Below are 17,204 nucleotides of genomic sequence, written 5' to 3' on the forward strand. Positions count from 1 at the left end.
GCTGAAACATGAGGTGATGGTGGCGGATGAATGGCACAACAATGGGCCTAGCTTAAGTCTTCCCATGCCATAACCCCCTCCGCTGCCATGGGGAACTCTGTTCACAACGTTGGCATCAGCAAACTGCTTGCCCACACAACGCCATACACGCCGTCTGCCAGCTGCCCGGTACAGTTGAAACTGGGACTCATCCATGATGAGCACACTTTTCCCACGTGTCAGTGGCCATCGAAGGTGGGCATTTGCTTTGATGTAATGACGAAGGCGGCAGGTAGCCTAGTGGTTACAGCGTTGGGCCAGTAACCGAAAGATTGCTAGATCGAATCCCCGAGCCGATAAGGTAAAAATCTGTCGTTCTGCCCCTGAACAAGGCAGTTAACCCACTTGTAAATACAAATTTGTTCTTAAGAGGCTCCTCTGTCCTCCACTTGTTACCTGTATTAATGGCACCTGTTTGAACGTGTTATCAGTATAAAAGACACCTGTCCACAACCTCAAACAGTCCCACTCCAAACTCCACTATGGCCAAGACCAAAGAGCTGTCAAAGGACACCAGAAACAAAATTGTAGACCTGCACCAGGCTGGGAAGACTGAATCTGCAATAGGTAAGCAGCTTGGTTTGAAGAAATCAACTGTGGGAGCAATTATTAGGAAATGGAAGACATACAAGACCACTGATAATCTCCCTCGATCTGGGGCTCCCACGCAAGATCTCACCCCGTGGGGTCAAAATGATCACAAGAACGGTGAGCAAAAATCCCAGAACCACACGGGGGGACCTAGTGAATGACCTGCAGAGAGCTGGGACCAAAGTAACAAAGCCTATCAGTAACACACTACGCCGCCAGGGACTCAAATCCTGCAGTGCCAGACGTGCCCCCCTGCTTAAGCCAGTACATGTCCAGGCCCGTCTGAAGTTTGCTAGAGAACATTTGGATGATCCAGAAGAAGATTGGGAGAATGTCATATGGTCAGACATATGGTCAGGACAAAGAATGCTGAGTTGCATCCAAAGAACACCATACCTACTGTGAAGCATGGGAGTGGAAACATCATGCTTTGGGGTTGTTTTTCTGCAAAGGGACCAGGACGACTGATCCGTGTAAAGGAAAGAATGAATGGGGCCATGTATCGAGAGATTTTGAGTGAAAACCTCCTTCCATCAGCAAGGGCATTGAAGATGAAATGTGGCTGGGTCTTTCAGCATGACAATTATCCCAAACACACCGCCCGGGCAACAAAGGAGTGGCTTCGTAAGAAGCATTTCAAGGTCCTGGAGTGGCCTAGCCAGTCTCCAGATCTCAACCCCATAGAAAATCTTTGGAGGGAGTTGAAAGTCCGTGTTGCCCTGCAACAGCCCCAAAACATCACTGCTCTAGAGGAGATCTGCATGGAGGAATGGGCCAAAATACCAGCAACATTGTGTGAAAACCTTGTGAACACTTACAGAAAACGTTTGACCTCTGTCATTGCCAACAAAGGGTATATAACAAAGTACTGAGAAACTTTTGTTATTGACAAAATACTTATTTTCCACCATAATTTGCAAATAAATTCATTAAAAATCCTACAATGTGATTTTCTGGATTTTTTTCCTCATTTTGTCTGTCATCGTTGAAGTGTACCTATGATGAAAATTACAGGCCTCATCTTTTTAAGTGGGAGAACTTGCACAATTGGTGGCCGACTAAATACTTTTTTGCCCCACTGTATATATATTTTTTAATTTTAAATGTAACTGTCATTCTGATCGAGGCATAAGCCTTCCACCTCAATTTGAATGCTTCCAGGGTTTGAATCCAATCTGATCACTGGCTCGCTCTTCCTGTCTGCCCTGCTTGACTCCCTCTCTGATTTAAATGTAATGTAAGCCTACATGTAGCCTACTTGTAGCCTTCAAGCAGTATAGATGGAGCAATTGCCATAGTCACGCTCCGATCTCAGTGCAGAGGTGAAGTTTGGGAGTGATCAGATTGGAACCCAGCCCTGTGTGTGTCTGTTATTAACCACTCTGATCTCCACCCCTCCTCTCCTAGCTTCAGCAGCAGCCCCAGTCCTTACCTCCAGTTCCCCCACAGCTGAGCAGCTTTTATGCTGACCAGGGGATGCAGCAGCGCTACTCAGACATGCACTCCGTCGGCATGGACAACAGACAAAATGTAACCCTCCCCTTCCTCACCCGGCCCACCCCACTCCCACACACACCTCTATGGCCCTCTTATTCTCTTTCTTTTTTCTTTATATATATTCCTGCTTCTTTCACACAATCTGTGCTTCTCCCTCCTCTCTTCTATTCTCTCTCCTCAACTTTCTGTCTTCTCTCTCTTCCTTCATCACGCTGAGCATTTATTTGTGTTTCAGACCCAGATGGTTTCCTGATCTATAAAAGCACATAAAATTCATTGAATACATTTTATCTCTGAGAAATTTGCCATTTTGAAGGTGCAATCCATAAGATTTAGGCTAACCATGCGAGTCCCATTGATGGTAATGTTTTTTGTGTTTTTCCCTTATATTTTTACAGACATTAAAGAAATTAAATCAACAAATACTAGGATTTCTAGGATATCGTTCAGAACGCACTTTTGACACACTTTTTCTTCACTTCTCTAACCCTTCTTCAATGTTATGATTATCACCTTTTCACCTCACAAACAGGTTAGGAACAACTATCAAAACTGTAAAGTTCTCCATACATCAAACAGAAAGTCATACACCTATCATTCCAGGGTCTTGCAGAGTTTTATAACTTCACCTTTTTTTTTCGTGGAACCTGTCCTGTCTTTGCAGATAATGCAGACCGAATATATGCTACTTTGGCAGTAGTTTTCTCGTTTGTTGACCGAAGTTAGTCACTGTACCTGATTGAAACAACTGCACCTGCCAAAACACATTTTGGGTGAAAGAAATGGACGTCTTCCACACCTCACTCCTCTAGTTCTGTTTTGCTTTAGCACATGGTTACTTGTTGGCAGCGACACAAACCTAATTTGGTGTATGTCCTCTTTGCATAATGATATCCATGAAGCACATTTCTTTAACTTACGCTCATATATGGGACAAGAAATCAAAATAAATCACTTACTCTGATAAGATACCTCATGGGACAGCCCCGGGGTAATGCTAACCTCTCTTCTCCTATATCCCACCCCAGAGCCAGCCTCCAGGCCCTAATATGATGAAGCCGGGTCCCAACATGCTCCAGTCTCTGCCTCCCCCCACCAATTTCAATGTACAGGCCCAGGGTCCCCCTCCTCCCCTGCTCCAGGCCCAGCTCTCTGCTGCCTCCTTGGCCCCGCTCCTCCATAACCCCCCTCCGCCCCTGCTATCACAGCCACCACCCAAAGGTAGGGGGCACTATGATGTCCATTTGTCTTTTTCTGATGCTTTTAGATTTAGTTGCGACTTTTGCAGAAAATAAAGAAATTATTTGATTTGTAATATATCTCTGTGTTTATGTATTTGTCTGTCTGTGTCTCTTTCTCGCTTTGCGTGTTTCCCCCTTCCTCTAGATGTGTTCTCAGGTGGTCTGCTTCAGCCCCCAGTGAGGATGATGCCTCAGCCCGTCCGGCGTCTGGACCCCTCCCCCCGCTTCCCCAACCGTATCGACCGCCCTGAACTCATCCTCAGGACCAAGGATGAACGCAGTCGTGAAAGAGACCGTGAGCGCAGGAGGTCCAGAGAGCGCTCTCCCATACGTAAACGCTCCAGAGACCGTTCTCCGAGACGTGATCGCTCCCCTCGCCGCCCTCGCAGGGTGGTGCCTCGCTACACCGTCCAGTTCTCCAAGTTCAGCCTGGACGGGTGGGTCAACCAATCATTATAATGATTGGTCGGTTTCAGATTATCATTGCTACTATATCTGGGTGTAATCTCGAAAACCCGACCATTGGCAACACAGTGACTAGGGTCTGATTTAAATGATGGACTCTTGGCATAGAGGAACCACACCACTGCCTACATCACTAGTTTATCCTATTGAATAAAATGCTAAATAGTAGCTAGCAAGATGGAGATCACAGAGGTCATCTTTAAAGTGTGCATTTCACAAGAGGCTAGTTTGCATCAACTACTAAAACCACTGAAAGGGTTTTTCCTGCACACTTTGGTTTTCAATTGTGATGTTCTGGCTTGTCTTCCTTTTAATTTTGGGGGAGAGTCCCCTGAGTTTGTTTTTCCCCCTTCATAGACAGTGATGTAGTTTCTCTTTGCCAAAAGAGTCAATTGAAACCAGAGGGCTATACTACGAAGGAAGCTAGATCTACTCAGGGTTTTCTAAAGCTAGCCAGCTTCAGTTAGCTTCACATTCCAGCACAGGCTTCCTCCTTACAAAAGTTTTACTGTGCTTGAAGTTTCAAATGCATTCTGTCATTATTAAATGTGTAATGTGATAGGTATTTTAACATTACTATTTTTTTAACAAATAAAAAATGAACACTTCCTCAAATGAAGGGGAGGATGCCACAATCTTTGCAAAAGGGAGGAAATCTGATTTAATTTGTCCTCAACTCGGTGCTTAGACACTTCATTCAGGATAAATGGAGTTAGCCCTGAGTTAGTCTGCCTCGGAGCAGGTTAGTTTTGAAGTGTTCGTTGCCATAGAAATTAACCTGGCTAAAAGGTGAGCCACTTTCGTGACACTGGTTATCCCGAGTTGAACTCGAGATTGACCAAAGTTAACCGGGTACCTCCTCAAACCTTTGGATAAAAGCGTCTGCTAAATGGCATATATATATATATTATAAACCTGATTCGTAGTGTAGGGCTCTGACCCTCGTCACTGTGTTGCCTAGGGTCGGGTTTTTGTCACTACTCAGGGGTGCAATTGACTAGAACTGTGTGTGTGTGTCCCGCATCGGTCTAAGTGCTAGAGGCATCTCTACAGATTCGAATACGATTCTGGGCTGTGTCACATCCGGCTGTGACCGGGAGACCCATGACGCAGTGCATAATTGGCCCAGTATCATTAGGGGAGGGTTTGGCCGGCAGGGATGTCCCTGTCCCTTCTCGCTCTGGCGACTGCTGTGGCGGGCCGGGCGCATGCACGCTGACATGGTCACCAGTAGTACGGTGTTTCCTCCAACATATTGGTGCGGCTGGCTTCCGGGTTAAGCAAGCAGTGTGTTGAGAAGCAGTGCGTTTTGGCAGGATCATGTTTCGGAGGACACCTGGCTCGTGATATTCACCTCTCCCGGATCCGTACTGGAGTTGCAGCGATGGGACAAGACTGTAGCTACCAATTTGGATATCACGAAATTTGAGAGAAAAAGGGGTAAAAAAAAGAAGTGTGTGTGTAGTGGAGGACTAGGTGAACTGTATATATTCCCGGGTTTCGGTAATTCAATTCAGAGCCTCTCGGGGCCTTTCTTACAGTTACTGCTCCTCGTGTGTCCCTGTTGTTTCTGATTGTTATAAAGAAGTGCATGTGAGGAGGTAAATTGAGGTTGTATTAAAGATGTTTTGTAATTGATAAAACAAAGCTATGTGGCTGCATTGAAGCAGGTTCTAGGTGCTTTGCTAAAACCGTTTGTAGTGACTACATTTGGTAGAACTGTACTATTTTCACTCCCAGTTCTAACTGTGACATGATGGAGCTGAGGAGACGCTATCAGAGCCTGTACATCCCCAGTGACTTCTTTGATGCTGTGTTCACCTGGGTGGATGGCTTCCCCCTGCAACGGCCCTTCCAGTTCGGCAACTACTGTAACTTCCACATCATGCACAAGGAGGTGGACTCTCTGGTCAAGAACACTGCGGTGCTGGACCCTCCCGATGCCAACCACACATACAGTGCTAAGGTAAGGTATACACACAGACAGGTTGCATGCGCATGTACATACACCTGTACAGCGCTATGTTGTGATTCATACACTACTAATACCACATACAGCGCTAAGGTATTCCACACACACCCTCACCTGTCCTGTCTGTTGTAATGCATTGAATAGGTGATGTTGCTGGCCAACCCCAGTCTAGAAGAGCTCTACCATAAGTCCTGTGCTCTGGCTGAGGACCCTCAAGAACTCAGAGACTCCTTCCAGCACCCCGCCCGCCTCATCAAGGTCAGTTTAGGTGTCAACCAATCAGGTGTTTTTCCCTAGCCTGGTGTACAGTATGTCTTAAGTTATAGAGTAGCATGGCTTAGGCTTGTTTTTGACCTCTTGTCTCTCTCTGTCGCTCAGTTCCTAGTGGGGATGCGGGGTAAGGACGAGGCCATGGCCATCGGGGGCCACTGGTCCCCCTCCCTGGATGGAGCGGAGCCTGAGAAGGACCCGGCCGTGCTCATAAAGACAGCCATACGCTGTTGTAAGGCCCTCACAGGCATAGACCTGAGTCTCTGCACTCAGTGGTAAGTCCTGCTCTTTTCTCAACCTCCTTTCTTTCTTTCTTTTCTATCGCTGTCTTTTCTCTGTCTATAACTAGGCCAGTGGTAGTATTAGGTGACAATCCATAATGCGTGGTTTTGTTAACTCCCAACGATTAATATATAGCTTTTTCTGTTGTTGGTTTTTGGACATTAATGACTGATTCTGTCATTTGATTTGCCTCTTAATTATTTTTTGTTTTCAAATGTCTTTGGCTACCATATGACGCAGTCTTGCTTCTATCTATCTTTGTATATCTATGTTGTGGATGAATGAATGCATTGATTTTTGTGGCTCGAAGCGCAGTCTCCCGGACCAGAAGACACCACCATTACTTTTCGTGTTTTAAATGTTTTCTTTTCATTCTGTTAAATATCTTACATATTTAACTTCTTGCTTTCACTGTCCTGTCCTCTGATTCTGTGTCTTCTCTCACAAACTCTCCCGTCCGTTAGGTCATAAGCTACACAAACACAGAGATACTGAGCTTTGATTGACTGAAGGCAAGGGTTGAGACGGGTTTGGGGTGTTACCAGGCTTGATGTTTTGTCAAAACAAAAAATGGCCGCTGTTTTCCCTGAAAACCAATGGACAACCAATGGAGAGCTGCAGACTGGGTTCCATGCTAATGTTGTGTGTTGGGGGGGATACAGTAACAAGTTCAAAAGTCATTGGGGGGGTAATGTAGCCTAGGCTAGCCCTAGCCCTGTTTTTGAGAGTTGTGTCCCTGACCCCAATGTTTCTTTCCAATGCGCCTTCTTCCTTTGCGACAGGTATCGTTTTGCAGAGATTCGCTATCATCGCCCTGAGGAGACTCACAAGGGGCGGACAGTGCCCGCACATGTGGAGACAGTGGTTTTGTTTCTTCCGGATGTTTGGCATTGTCTTCCTACCCGCTCAGAGTGGGAAGGGCTGTCGCGGGGACTTCGGGAGCAGCTGTCTGAGAAGCTGTCCGCGGAGCGGAAGGAGGCTGACGGAGAACAGGCACTGAACCGCTAATCCCTCTTCTCATTTCCCCCGCTTCTCACAGGAAGAACACAGCCACAGGATATTCACTAGACATAACCACCCCAGATACACACAGTACATTATGTTATACAAATCTAAACACACACAGAGGGCAAACCAGATATCACCATCATCGCAGGCAGGATATTGAACTACCTGGTCCCCTTTAGGTTCAGTTCCTCTCACTGGTCCCCCCCTCTCCTACCGTCCTGCTACCTGGTACTACCCCCACTGTCCCCTCCCTACACCCCCACCTGCCCTCACACTCAGCAGACAGAGACTAGGTCTTAACTGAATGACAATGTCGCGACTGGCCAATCAGCTTCCAGCTTAATAAATGACTCATAATTGGGTACTAAACTTGATATAGCCTAATTTTATTTGGCTTTATTTGCTTGTGCCAAAATCACAATGAATAAAAAATTAACCCCGCTTGCAATTTTGGCTGCTTGTATGAGGGGAGGATAAAATTACATTATTTGATTATTTGCTTGGGACCGCTGAGGATTCCAAAAGAATGCTGGAACCTGCAGAGCCAGTTGCATTGGCATGTGTTTGTTCTAGATTTTGTTCTAGATTTTTTTTTAATATATTTTTTTCTTCAGTTCAATATCTGCTGAACTTGAAAAGAGAGAAAAAACCCTTCCCTAACTTCTGTCTGTTCCTGATTTGATTGGACTGTATCTAGAACATAGTTTGTTCCAGGGCAGTTGTTTGGACAGATGCTTTTCTATGATCTTCTAGAACCTAAACAGAACCTAAAGAATGCAGAATCCTGAACTATCCAAATCAGAATCTCTGCCAGACTGGGATGGCTAGCTAGGGAACCCACATACAGACAGTTGGCATACACACTGAGTTTGGCAACACAAGCTTTGAGTTGAACCTGATGTACCTACCACTACACAGATACAGACCACACCCCCTTTGGAACCCACTGTCATTGATTTACCTTTTTGTGTTCCACAGAACGTGATTGATTGGCCGCTGGGGATGGGGGGCGGGGTATTGGTTTTCCATGATAAAGGTTTTATATTAAAGAGATAGAGGGTGTCCCTGTGTTACCTACTACCCACCCTGCTGTAGCAGAGGACTACTTTATCATCCCAGAGCAACTCACTAGGACCAGAGAAACTATCAGACACATGATGTGAAGGATCACCTTTTGTTTTTTCACTATTTAAAACGACAGGAGAACAACTGTTTTAATGGTTTTCTGTCCCTCTTTCCTTTTCTTTCTCTATTTCTCTATCTCGGTTGGACATTTCTTTCTCAAAGGAGGAAGAGGAGAAGGATGAAGAAGATTCGAAGGAGGTGACCACCCCGACACACTGGACTAAGCTTGATCCGAAATCAATGAAGGTAGTGTTCGATAGTTGATAGTTGAATAGCCTATACTCGAGAAATGGCTGAATATTACTCAGTACAAAGTAGGTTACTTCGACTTTTAAAGCCACTTAGCAGATATACTTTTATTTAGAGTACAGTGAGTGCATAGCCTACATTTGTAGTATGTGTATGTGATGCAGGATTTGAACCCACAACCTTAGCATTGCTAGCGAGTCAGGAGAATGTTCTTCTGACATGCTATTAGCTGTTTTGGTTCAGGTGGTTCCCCACATCTATACCTGGCATCATCTGGAACTGTGCAACTTAACAACAACCCTAACCAAAAAATTGCAGGGGGTGAAATGGTCCGTGATACGGGAGGATTCAGATTCCCCCTGGATCATTTTATTTAGAAGGACAGAGAAGCTCAGTTCTGGCTTTTTAAAGGACATTCTACTAGAAAATTATACTGAAAGAATCTAAAATATAATTTCCACCTGCAGAAATGAGCCCAATAACATAATGGTAAAATTATTTAAACATATTGGCCCTTCAGGGATTGCAGAAAAGGAAAGATAAAACGCAGATCTAAAATACTTCTCGGCTTCAGTCAGCGTTCGCTCCAAATCAAAATGTAAAATTACTAATTTTGTGCTTCAGTCGCACTTCTCAATTCAGATGAAATATCTTTGCTCTTTGCACTCTGACTGCTGTGTGGGCTACTTTTCTCCGGTGCTTTCCTTCTGTGTAGTTTGTCTCCGGTAGCAAGATTGACTTCAAGCGAAACATTCGGAAATGTAGCTGGGTACATTCTTTTTATGATAAACATTAGAAATATGATGGCCATACATCGTTTTTGCAGAACAAATACCTTGCTTTTTCATTGTAAGATAATTTACTTGTGTGGCTGCTAGCCAAATAGCGTTGCACTTCTGTTGTCTTCTGATAAACGATTTTCTGCCGAATGTGTTGCACTAATGTATTTTGTGTGAAGAAAAACTATAGTCGCACGGCCCTTATCACTCCATTGAAGCAAAACAAAATTTGGAAAGTTTTATGGGAAAGCCATTTAGAAATGGTGTAGGCCATCATATAAATAAGAATTTGTTCTTAAACTGACTTGCCTAGTTAAATAAAGGTCAAAAACTAAGTGGTAGACACGGGGATTCCCATGCCGTTACGTCTTCAGAAAGTTGCAGGAAATACACATCACTGATACATTCTTTACTATTCTCTACATGTAGGCTTTGGATTGAACGAATCTGCGTGCACCTTTTACTCTAGGGCACTCGGGAAAGAATTGAACAGTTAAACCTAGCACTACAATTCTTCTCTGGGTGATTTATTTAGATTTTTGTGGGGGTCGCACTGGTGCTCCCAAAATAAAATGTCAGGACACAGCAAAATAGGCTCGGCCAAAATTGTCACACTTTAGAGCCCTGATCACAAGTCATGTCAATGCATTCTTGCCTGTAGCACCTCAGCAGGGCTGGTAGTTTACTTGTGCACTTATATTTTGTTATGTATTGTGTGTCTCATTCCAGCATTCCTTTATTGATGTGTAGTAAAGTGGTACAAAAAGCAGCTGATATAATCCATTTGTTCAGCACAAAATACATTCAAAAAAATAAACAATCCGTGGGAGCTTCCTATTTTGAATCACATTGTATATCCAGTCCATCCTAAATGTGTAACAAAATAGTTGTAAATGATGAACTGACCGCCTCTCCTGTAGGTGAATGACCTGCGCAAAGAGCTAGAGTCACGCTCCCTGAGCTCTAAGGGGTTAAAGTCCCAGCTGATCGCACGCCTCACCAAGCAGTTGAAAGTGGAGGAGCAGGTAGAGGAGGCCAAGGAGCCTGAGAAACCAGAGAGCCAGGTCCCTGAGGAGGAGGAGCCTCAACACATGGAGGAAGACAGAGAGGTACAGTACAAGAGGCTAGGGTACTTACGACTATAAAACACTTACTGCTAGGACACTTACTGCTAGGACACTTGTGTCTACTGTACTAATACCAAAGCTGGACAGAGGTATGCTTTTAGTGCATTCAGCTACAATTAGCACGATGACAAACAACATCACCAGGGATGGCTTACTTGAATGGGTCCACTGATTTCTTGTTTCTGATTATCCCATCTCTTCATCCCATTTCTCTCTGACTGTCTGTCCATCAGGAGGAAGAGAGGAAGAAGCAGGAGGAGTTGGAGCGCCAGCGCAGAGAGAAGCGCTACGTCCTGCCAGACGAGCCCACTATCATAGTTCACCCCAACTGGGCGGCCAAGAACGGCAAGTTTGACTGCAGCGTCATGTCTCTGAGCGTGCTACTGGACTACAGGGTGGAGGACAACAAGGAACACTCCTTCGAGGTGAGACAACAGTCACACACACAAACACTCACACTTTCAGAGGACATTCAGGACACACACACAAAGTCTCAGGACACTCAGTGAACACGAGCACAGACACACGTATTAGCAGCAGCTGCACTGAGTATTGGTATCTCCCAGTCATACACTGAATTTTACACCCCTTCACGAAAATGACATTGAGTCACTGGCTGTGGCTTGCTATATAAAGCAGGCATTGAGGCATTCAGTTACTGTTTGATTGGTTAGAATGGACAAAACCAGTGACCTAGTCACACCATTTCAGTATCTCAGAAACGGTCTGTCTCCTGGGATTTTCACACACGACATTGTCTCGGGTTTAAAGAGAATGGTACCACAAACAAAAAACATCCAGTCAACGATACTGTTCCCTCTAAGCTGCGTTCATGCGCAGGTGCACAGCTCCCCTCGGACTGCCGCACAGAAGAAATATCAGCCTCCCCAGAGATGCACGAGATTGAACTTCACTCAACTTTCTAGAGTTTTCCCCTTTAGTTAACACTATCAAGAACGGCATCTCGGAAACCATCACACGTTGGTCCTTGTGGTGTAATGGCGTAGGTGTAATGGCGTAGGGAATGTTTTCCTAGCACACGTTAGGTCCCTTGATGCCAATTGAGCAACGTTTGAACGCCACACCTTGTAGAATCCATTCCCGCAGAATTCAGGCTGTTCTCAAATCAAATTGTATTTGTCACATCCGCCGAATTTAACAGGTGTAGTAGACCTTACTGTGAAATGCTTACTTAACTTAACCAACAACTCAGTACAAGAAATAGAGTTAAAATATTTACTAAATAAATAAAACAAAAAAAATAACAATAACGAGGCTATATACAGGGGGTACCGGTTAGTTGAGGTCATTTGTACATGTAGGTAAGGGTAAAGTAACTATGCATAGATACTAAACAGCGAGTAACAACAGTGTAAAAACAAGGGGGTAGCCGTCTTATGGCTTGGGGGTAGAAGCTGTTAAGGAGCCTTTTGGACCTAGACTTGGCGCTCCGGTACCGCTTGCGGTGCGATAGCAGAGAGATCAGTCTACGACTTGGATGACTGGAGTCTTTGACCATTTTTGGGGTCTTCCTCTGACACCACCTCGTATTTAGGATCTGAATGGCAGGAAGCTTAGCCCCAGTGATGTACTGGGCCGTATGCACTACCCTCTAGCTCCTTATGGTCTGATGCCAAGCAGTTGCCATACCAGCCGGTGATGCAACCGGTGATGCAACCGGTCAGGATACTCTCGATGGTGCAGCTGTAGATCTTTTGGTGTATCTGGGGACCCATGCCAAATCTTTTCAGTCTCCTGCGGGGATAAAGGTGTTGTTCGGCCCTCTTCGCGACTGCCTTGGTCTGTTTGGAACATGATAGTTTGTTGGTGATATAGACACCAAGGAACATGAAACTCTCGACCCGCTCCACTTCAGCCCCGTCTATGTTAATGGAGGCCTGTTCAGCCCTCCTTTTCCTGTAGTCCACGATCAGCTCCTTTGTCTTGCTCACATTGAGGGAGAGGAGGTTGTCCTGGCACCACACTGCCAGGTCAGTGAAGACACTTGCCAGTTGGTCTTTGCATGCTCTGAATACACGTCCTGGTAATCCGTCTGGTCCTGCGACCTTGAATGTTGACATGTTTAAAGGTCTTACATCTGCTAAGGAGCGCGTGATCACTAATTTTGGGAGTAAAGGGGTGTCCGACCCGGTATTAGATGGGTGTACCTGATCAACTGGCCACTGATAGTATACGTGTACACCAGAAGAATGTACACAATATATGCTAACAATGATATGTACAACAGTAGATATATTCATGAGCTATGTCAAGAATCCAGTATATAAATAAATATGTGGCATGTACAAACAGTGTAACTAAAATACAAAGTACAGGGTGTGTGTTTGAGTTAGAGGTCGACCGATTATGATTTTTCAACGCTGATACCGATTATTGGATGCCCAAAAAAGCCGATGCCGATTAATCGGCCGATTTATTATAATAATAGTAATTTTACAAATATTTTTTTTTGTAATAATGACAATTACAACAATTCTGAATGAACACTTATTTTAACTTAATACAATACATCAATAAAATTAATTTAGCCTCAAATAAATAATGAAACATGTTCAATTTCGTTTAAATAATACAAAAACACTGTGTTGAAGAAGGAAGTGAAAGTGCAATATGTGCCATGTAATAAAGTTTAAGTTCCATGCTCAGAACATGAGAACACATGAAAGCTGGTGGTTCCTTTTAACATGAGTCTTCAATATTCCCAGGTAAGAAGTTTTGGGGTGTAGTTATTATAGGAATTATAGGGCTATTTCTCTCTACCATTTGTATTTCCTTTACCTTTGACTATTGGATGTTCTTATAGGCACTTTAGTATTGCCAGTGTAACAGTATAGCTTCTGTCCCTCTCCTCGCCCCTACCCGGGCTCGAACCAGGAACACATCGACAACAGCCACCCTCGAAGCATCGTTACCCATCGCTCCACAAAAGCCGCAGCCCTGGCAGAGCAAGGGGAACAACTACTCCAAGTCTCAGAGCGAGTAACGTCACCGATTTTTAAACGCTATTAGCGCGCTAGCTAACTAGCTAGCCATTTCACATCGGTTACACCAACCTAATCTCGTGAGTTGATAGGCTTGAAGTCATAAACAGCTCAATGCTTGAAGCTTTGCGAAGAGCTGCTGGCAAACGCACGTAAGTGCTGTTTGAATGAATGCTTTCGAGCCTGCTGCTGCCTACCATCGCTTAGTCGGACTGCTCTATCAAATATCAAATCATAGACTTAATTATAACATAATAACACACAGAAATACGAGCCTTGGGTCTTTAATATGGTCAAATCCGGAAACTATCATTTCAAAAACAAACATTTTATTCTTTCAGTGAAATACGGAACAGTTCCGTATATTATCAAACGGGTTGCATCCCTAAGTCTAAATATTACTGTTACATTGTACAACCTTCAATGTTATGTCATAATTATGTACAATTCTGGCAAATTAATTACGGTCTTTGTTAGGAATAAATGGACTTCACACAGTTCGCAACGAGCCAGGCGGCCCAAACTGCTGCATATACCCTGACTGCTTGCACGGAACGCAAGAGAAGTGACACAATTTGCCTAATTATAAGAAATTAATGTTAGCAGGCAATATTAACTAAATATGCAGGTTTAAAAATATATACTTGTGTATTGATTTTAAAGAAAAGCATTGATGTTTATGGTTAGGTTTGGTGCAACGACAGTGCTAAATTATCCCCCGTTTGGCGAAGTAGGCTGTGACTCGATGAGAAATTAACAGGCACCGCATCGATTATATGCAACGCAGGACACGCTAGATAAATTTGTAATATCATCAACCATGTGTAGTTAACTAGTGATTGTAAGGCAGGTGGATGGACTGGTAACCGGAAGGTTGCAAAAACAAATCCCCAAGCTGACAAGGTAAAAATCTGTCGTTCTGCCCCTGAACAAGGCAGTTAACCCACCGTCATAGAAAATAAGAATGTTTTCTTAACTGACTTGCCTAGTTAAATTAAGGTGTAAAAAAAAAAGAAATCCGATTTCTGATTGTTATGAAAACTTGAAATTGGCCTTAATTAATCGGCCATTCCGATTCATCGGTCGACCTCTAATTTGAGTATTAGGTTTGTGTGTGTGTGCATCACCTGATATATGGCTAGGGATGACTGTTCAACTGATGGCATGGTAATCAAAGCTGTTTTTTAGTCTCGGTCTTGGTACTGATGCACCTGTACTGTCTCCGTCTGCCAGAAGGTAGCCCAGTGACATCCTTAATAAGATTTGCATCAAAAGGTATCGTGTCTCTGTCTCCTCTTCTCTCCAGGTTTCTCTGTTTGCGGAGCTGTTTAACGAGATGCTACAGAGAGACTTTGGCTACAGGATTTTCAAGGCCCTGGCCTCTGTGCCTTGCAAGGATGACAAGAAAGACAAGAAGGATAAAGCCAAGAAGGAGGCAGAAAAGAAGGAGACAGAGAAGAAATCAGATGTGAAGAAAGTGAAAGAGGAGGAGAACGGAGAGCCAGTGACAAAGAAGGCAAAAGAGGAGGAACCGGAGAAGAAGGTAGGTGGTTCATAGCGCTCGAGAGTGAATTGTATTTATATTGAGAAAAAGTAGGTGGGAGGTTCATGGCTCGAGAGTGAATTGTATTTACAGTGCTTTCAGAAGGTATTCATACCCCTTCCTTGACTTATTCCCCATTGTATTGTTACAGCCTGAATTCATTAAATTTTTCCTCACCCATCTATCTACACACAATACCCCATAATGACAAAGTGAAAACATGTTTTTAGAAATGTTTGATTACAGCTGTGTCTTTCTGGGTAAGTCTCTTAAGAGCTTTCCACACCTGGATTGTGCAACATTTTCCCATTATTCATTGCTAGACAACCATTTTCAGGTCTTGCCATAGATTTTCAAGCAGATTTAAGTCAAAACTGTAACTCAGCCACACGGGCACATTCACAGTCTTCTTGGTATGCAAATCCAGTGTAGATTTGGCCTTGTTAATATCCCAGTGTCTGGTGGGAAGCAGACTGAACCAGGTTTTCCTCTAGGATCTTCCTTGTGCTTGGCTCCATTCTGGTTCTTTTGTATGATGAAAAACTCCCCAGTCCTTAACGATTACAAGCATACCCATAACATGATGCAGCCACCACTATGCTTGAAAGTATGGGGCGTGGAACTCGGTAATGTGTTGTATTGGATTTACCCCAACCATAAGATTTTGTATTCAGGATAAAAAATAAATTGCTTTTCCACAGTTTCTGTACAGGCTTCCTTTTTTTCACTTGATCCATCCTCAGTTTTCTCCTATCACAGCCATTAAACTCTGTAACTGTTTTAAAGTCACCAATGGTCTCATGGTGAAATCCCTGAGAGGTTTCCTTCCTTCCGGCAACTGAGTTAGGAAATATGCCTGTATCTTTGTAGTGACTGGCTGTATTGATACACCATCCAAAGTGCAATTAATAACTTCACCGTGCTCAAAGAGATATTCAATGTCTGCTTTTTTATTTTTATAACCAATAAGGTGCCCTTATTTGCGAGGCATTGGAAAACCTCCCTGGTCTTTGATTAAATCTGTGTTTGAAATTCACTGCTCGACTGAGAGACCTTAAAGATAATTTAAAGTGTGGGTTACAGAGATGGGGTTAGTTATTAATAAAATCATGTTAAACACTAATTGCACACAGTGAGTCCATGCAACTTATTATGTGGTTTGTTTAGTACATTTGAACTCCTGAACTTATTTAGGCGTGCCATAACAAAGGGTTTGAATATGTATGGACTCGACATTTGAGCTCAAGACATTTGTATTTTTTTTATTTTGAAAAACATAATTCCACTTTGACATTAAGGGGTATTTTGTGTAGACCAGGGACACTATTTTTAATCAGGCTGTAACACAACAAATTGTGGGAAAAGTCAATGGGTGGTGTGAATATTTTCTGAAGGCACTGTACATACAAAGTTTGCTCCATGATGTAAAGGAAGTGCTTGGTTTTTCAAACAGCCTGCTAGTTCTAAGTTGTGCCTGTGCCATGTATTTTCCAAACCCAGGAGGAGGGTGAGAAGGAGGAGGAGAAAGTTCTGAAGGAGGATTCTATAGATGCGGAAGAGAAGGAGGAGGATGAGAGCAGCAACACTAATGCTGAGGAGTACGACCCTCTGGAGGCCGAAGATGCTGATGACGATGACGAAGATGGTACATACAATGCAATGCCCCTGTCCTGATTCATTATGGGCCTGTGTCCAGGACACAAATTAGCACTAGTTATGCACTAAAAAGCATGCTCAAGAGGATCTCTATAACAAACCCTAGAAGTGTTAAGAAATGATTCCCTGTACGTTTCACACAATTTCACCAGTACAAATCTGACTGACGGACTTCTGGCGATTCTTTCTCAGATAAAGACGATGAGGACTCTAACGGCAGGGACAGGAGAGACGACCGCAGCAGCAGAGACGACAGGAAGTCCAAAGAACGGTCCTCTAAAGACAAGGAGAAGAAGCAGATGGTGACCTACAACAAGGACCTGCTTATGGCCTTTGTCTACTTTGACCAGAGCCACTG

The 17,204-nt window shown here is 43.8% G+C and overlaps 1 protein-coding gene across 3 annotated transcripts in view; it reads left to right on the forward strand.

Moving 5' to 3' along the window:
* Positions 1 to 17,204, forward strand: part of LOC124038369 (cell division cycle and apoptosis regulator protein 1-like) — a 33,728-nt gene that overhangs the window by 10,495 nt on the left and 6,029 nt on the right. For all 3 annotated transcript variants that reach the window (XM_046354174.1, XM_046354175.1, XM_046354176.1), the window contains 13 exons: positions 2,038 to 2,160; positions 3,156 to 3,348; positions 3,514 to 3,805; positions 5,574 to 5,799; positions 5,950 to 6,063; positions 6,184 to 6,350; positions 7,140 to 7,350; positions 8,653 to 8,736; positions 10,439 to 10,627; positions 10,879 to 11,070; positions 14,954 to 15,190; positions 16,691 to 16,835; positions 17,039 to 17,204. The exon at positions 17,039 to 17,204 is cut by the window's right edge and continues 70 nt beyond it. In XM_046354174.1, the coding sequence (XP_046210130.1) occupies positions 2,038 to 2,160; positions 3,156 to 3,348; positions 3,514 to 3,805; positions 5,574 to 5,799; positions 5,950 to 6,063; positions 6,184 to 6,350; positions 7,140 to 7,350; positions 8,653 to 8,736; positions 10,439 to 10,627; positions 10,879 to 11,070; positions 14,954 to 15,190; positions 16,691 to 16,835; positions 17,039 to 17,204 (2,339 nt within the window). The remainder of the gene's footprint in view (positions 1 to 2,037; positions 2,161 to 3,155; positions 3,349 to 3,513; positions 3,806 to 5,573; positions 5,800 to 5,949; positions 6,064 to 6,183; positions 6,351 to 7,139; positions 7,351 to 8,652; positions 8,737 to 10,438; positions 10,628 to 10,878; positions 11,071 to 14,953; positions 15,191 to 16,690; positions 16,836 to 17,038) is intronic.

Source organism: Oncorhynchus gorbuscha, linkage group LG06 (genome assembly GCF_021184085.1).
Source record: "Oncorhynchus gorbuscha isolate QuinsamMale2020 ecotype Even-year linkage group LG06, OgorEven_v1.0, whole genome shotgun sequence".
Classification (NCBI taxonomy): domain Eukaryota; kingdom Metazoa; phylum Chordata; class Actinopteri; order Salmoniformes; family Salmonidae; genus Oncorhynchus; species Oncorhynchus gorbuscha.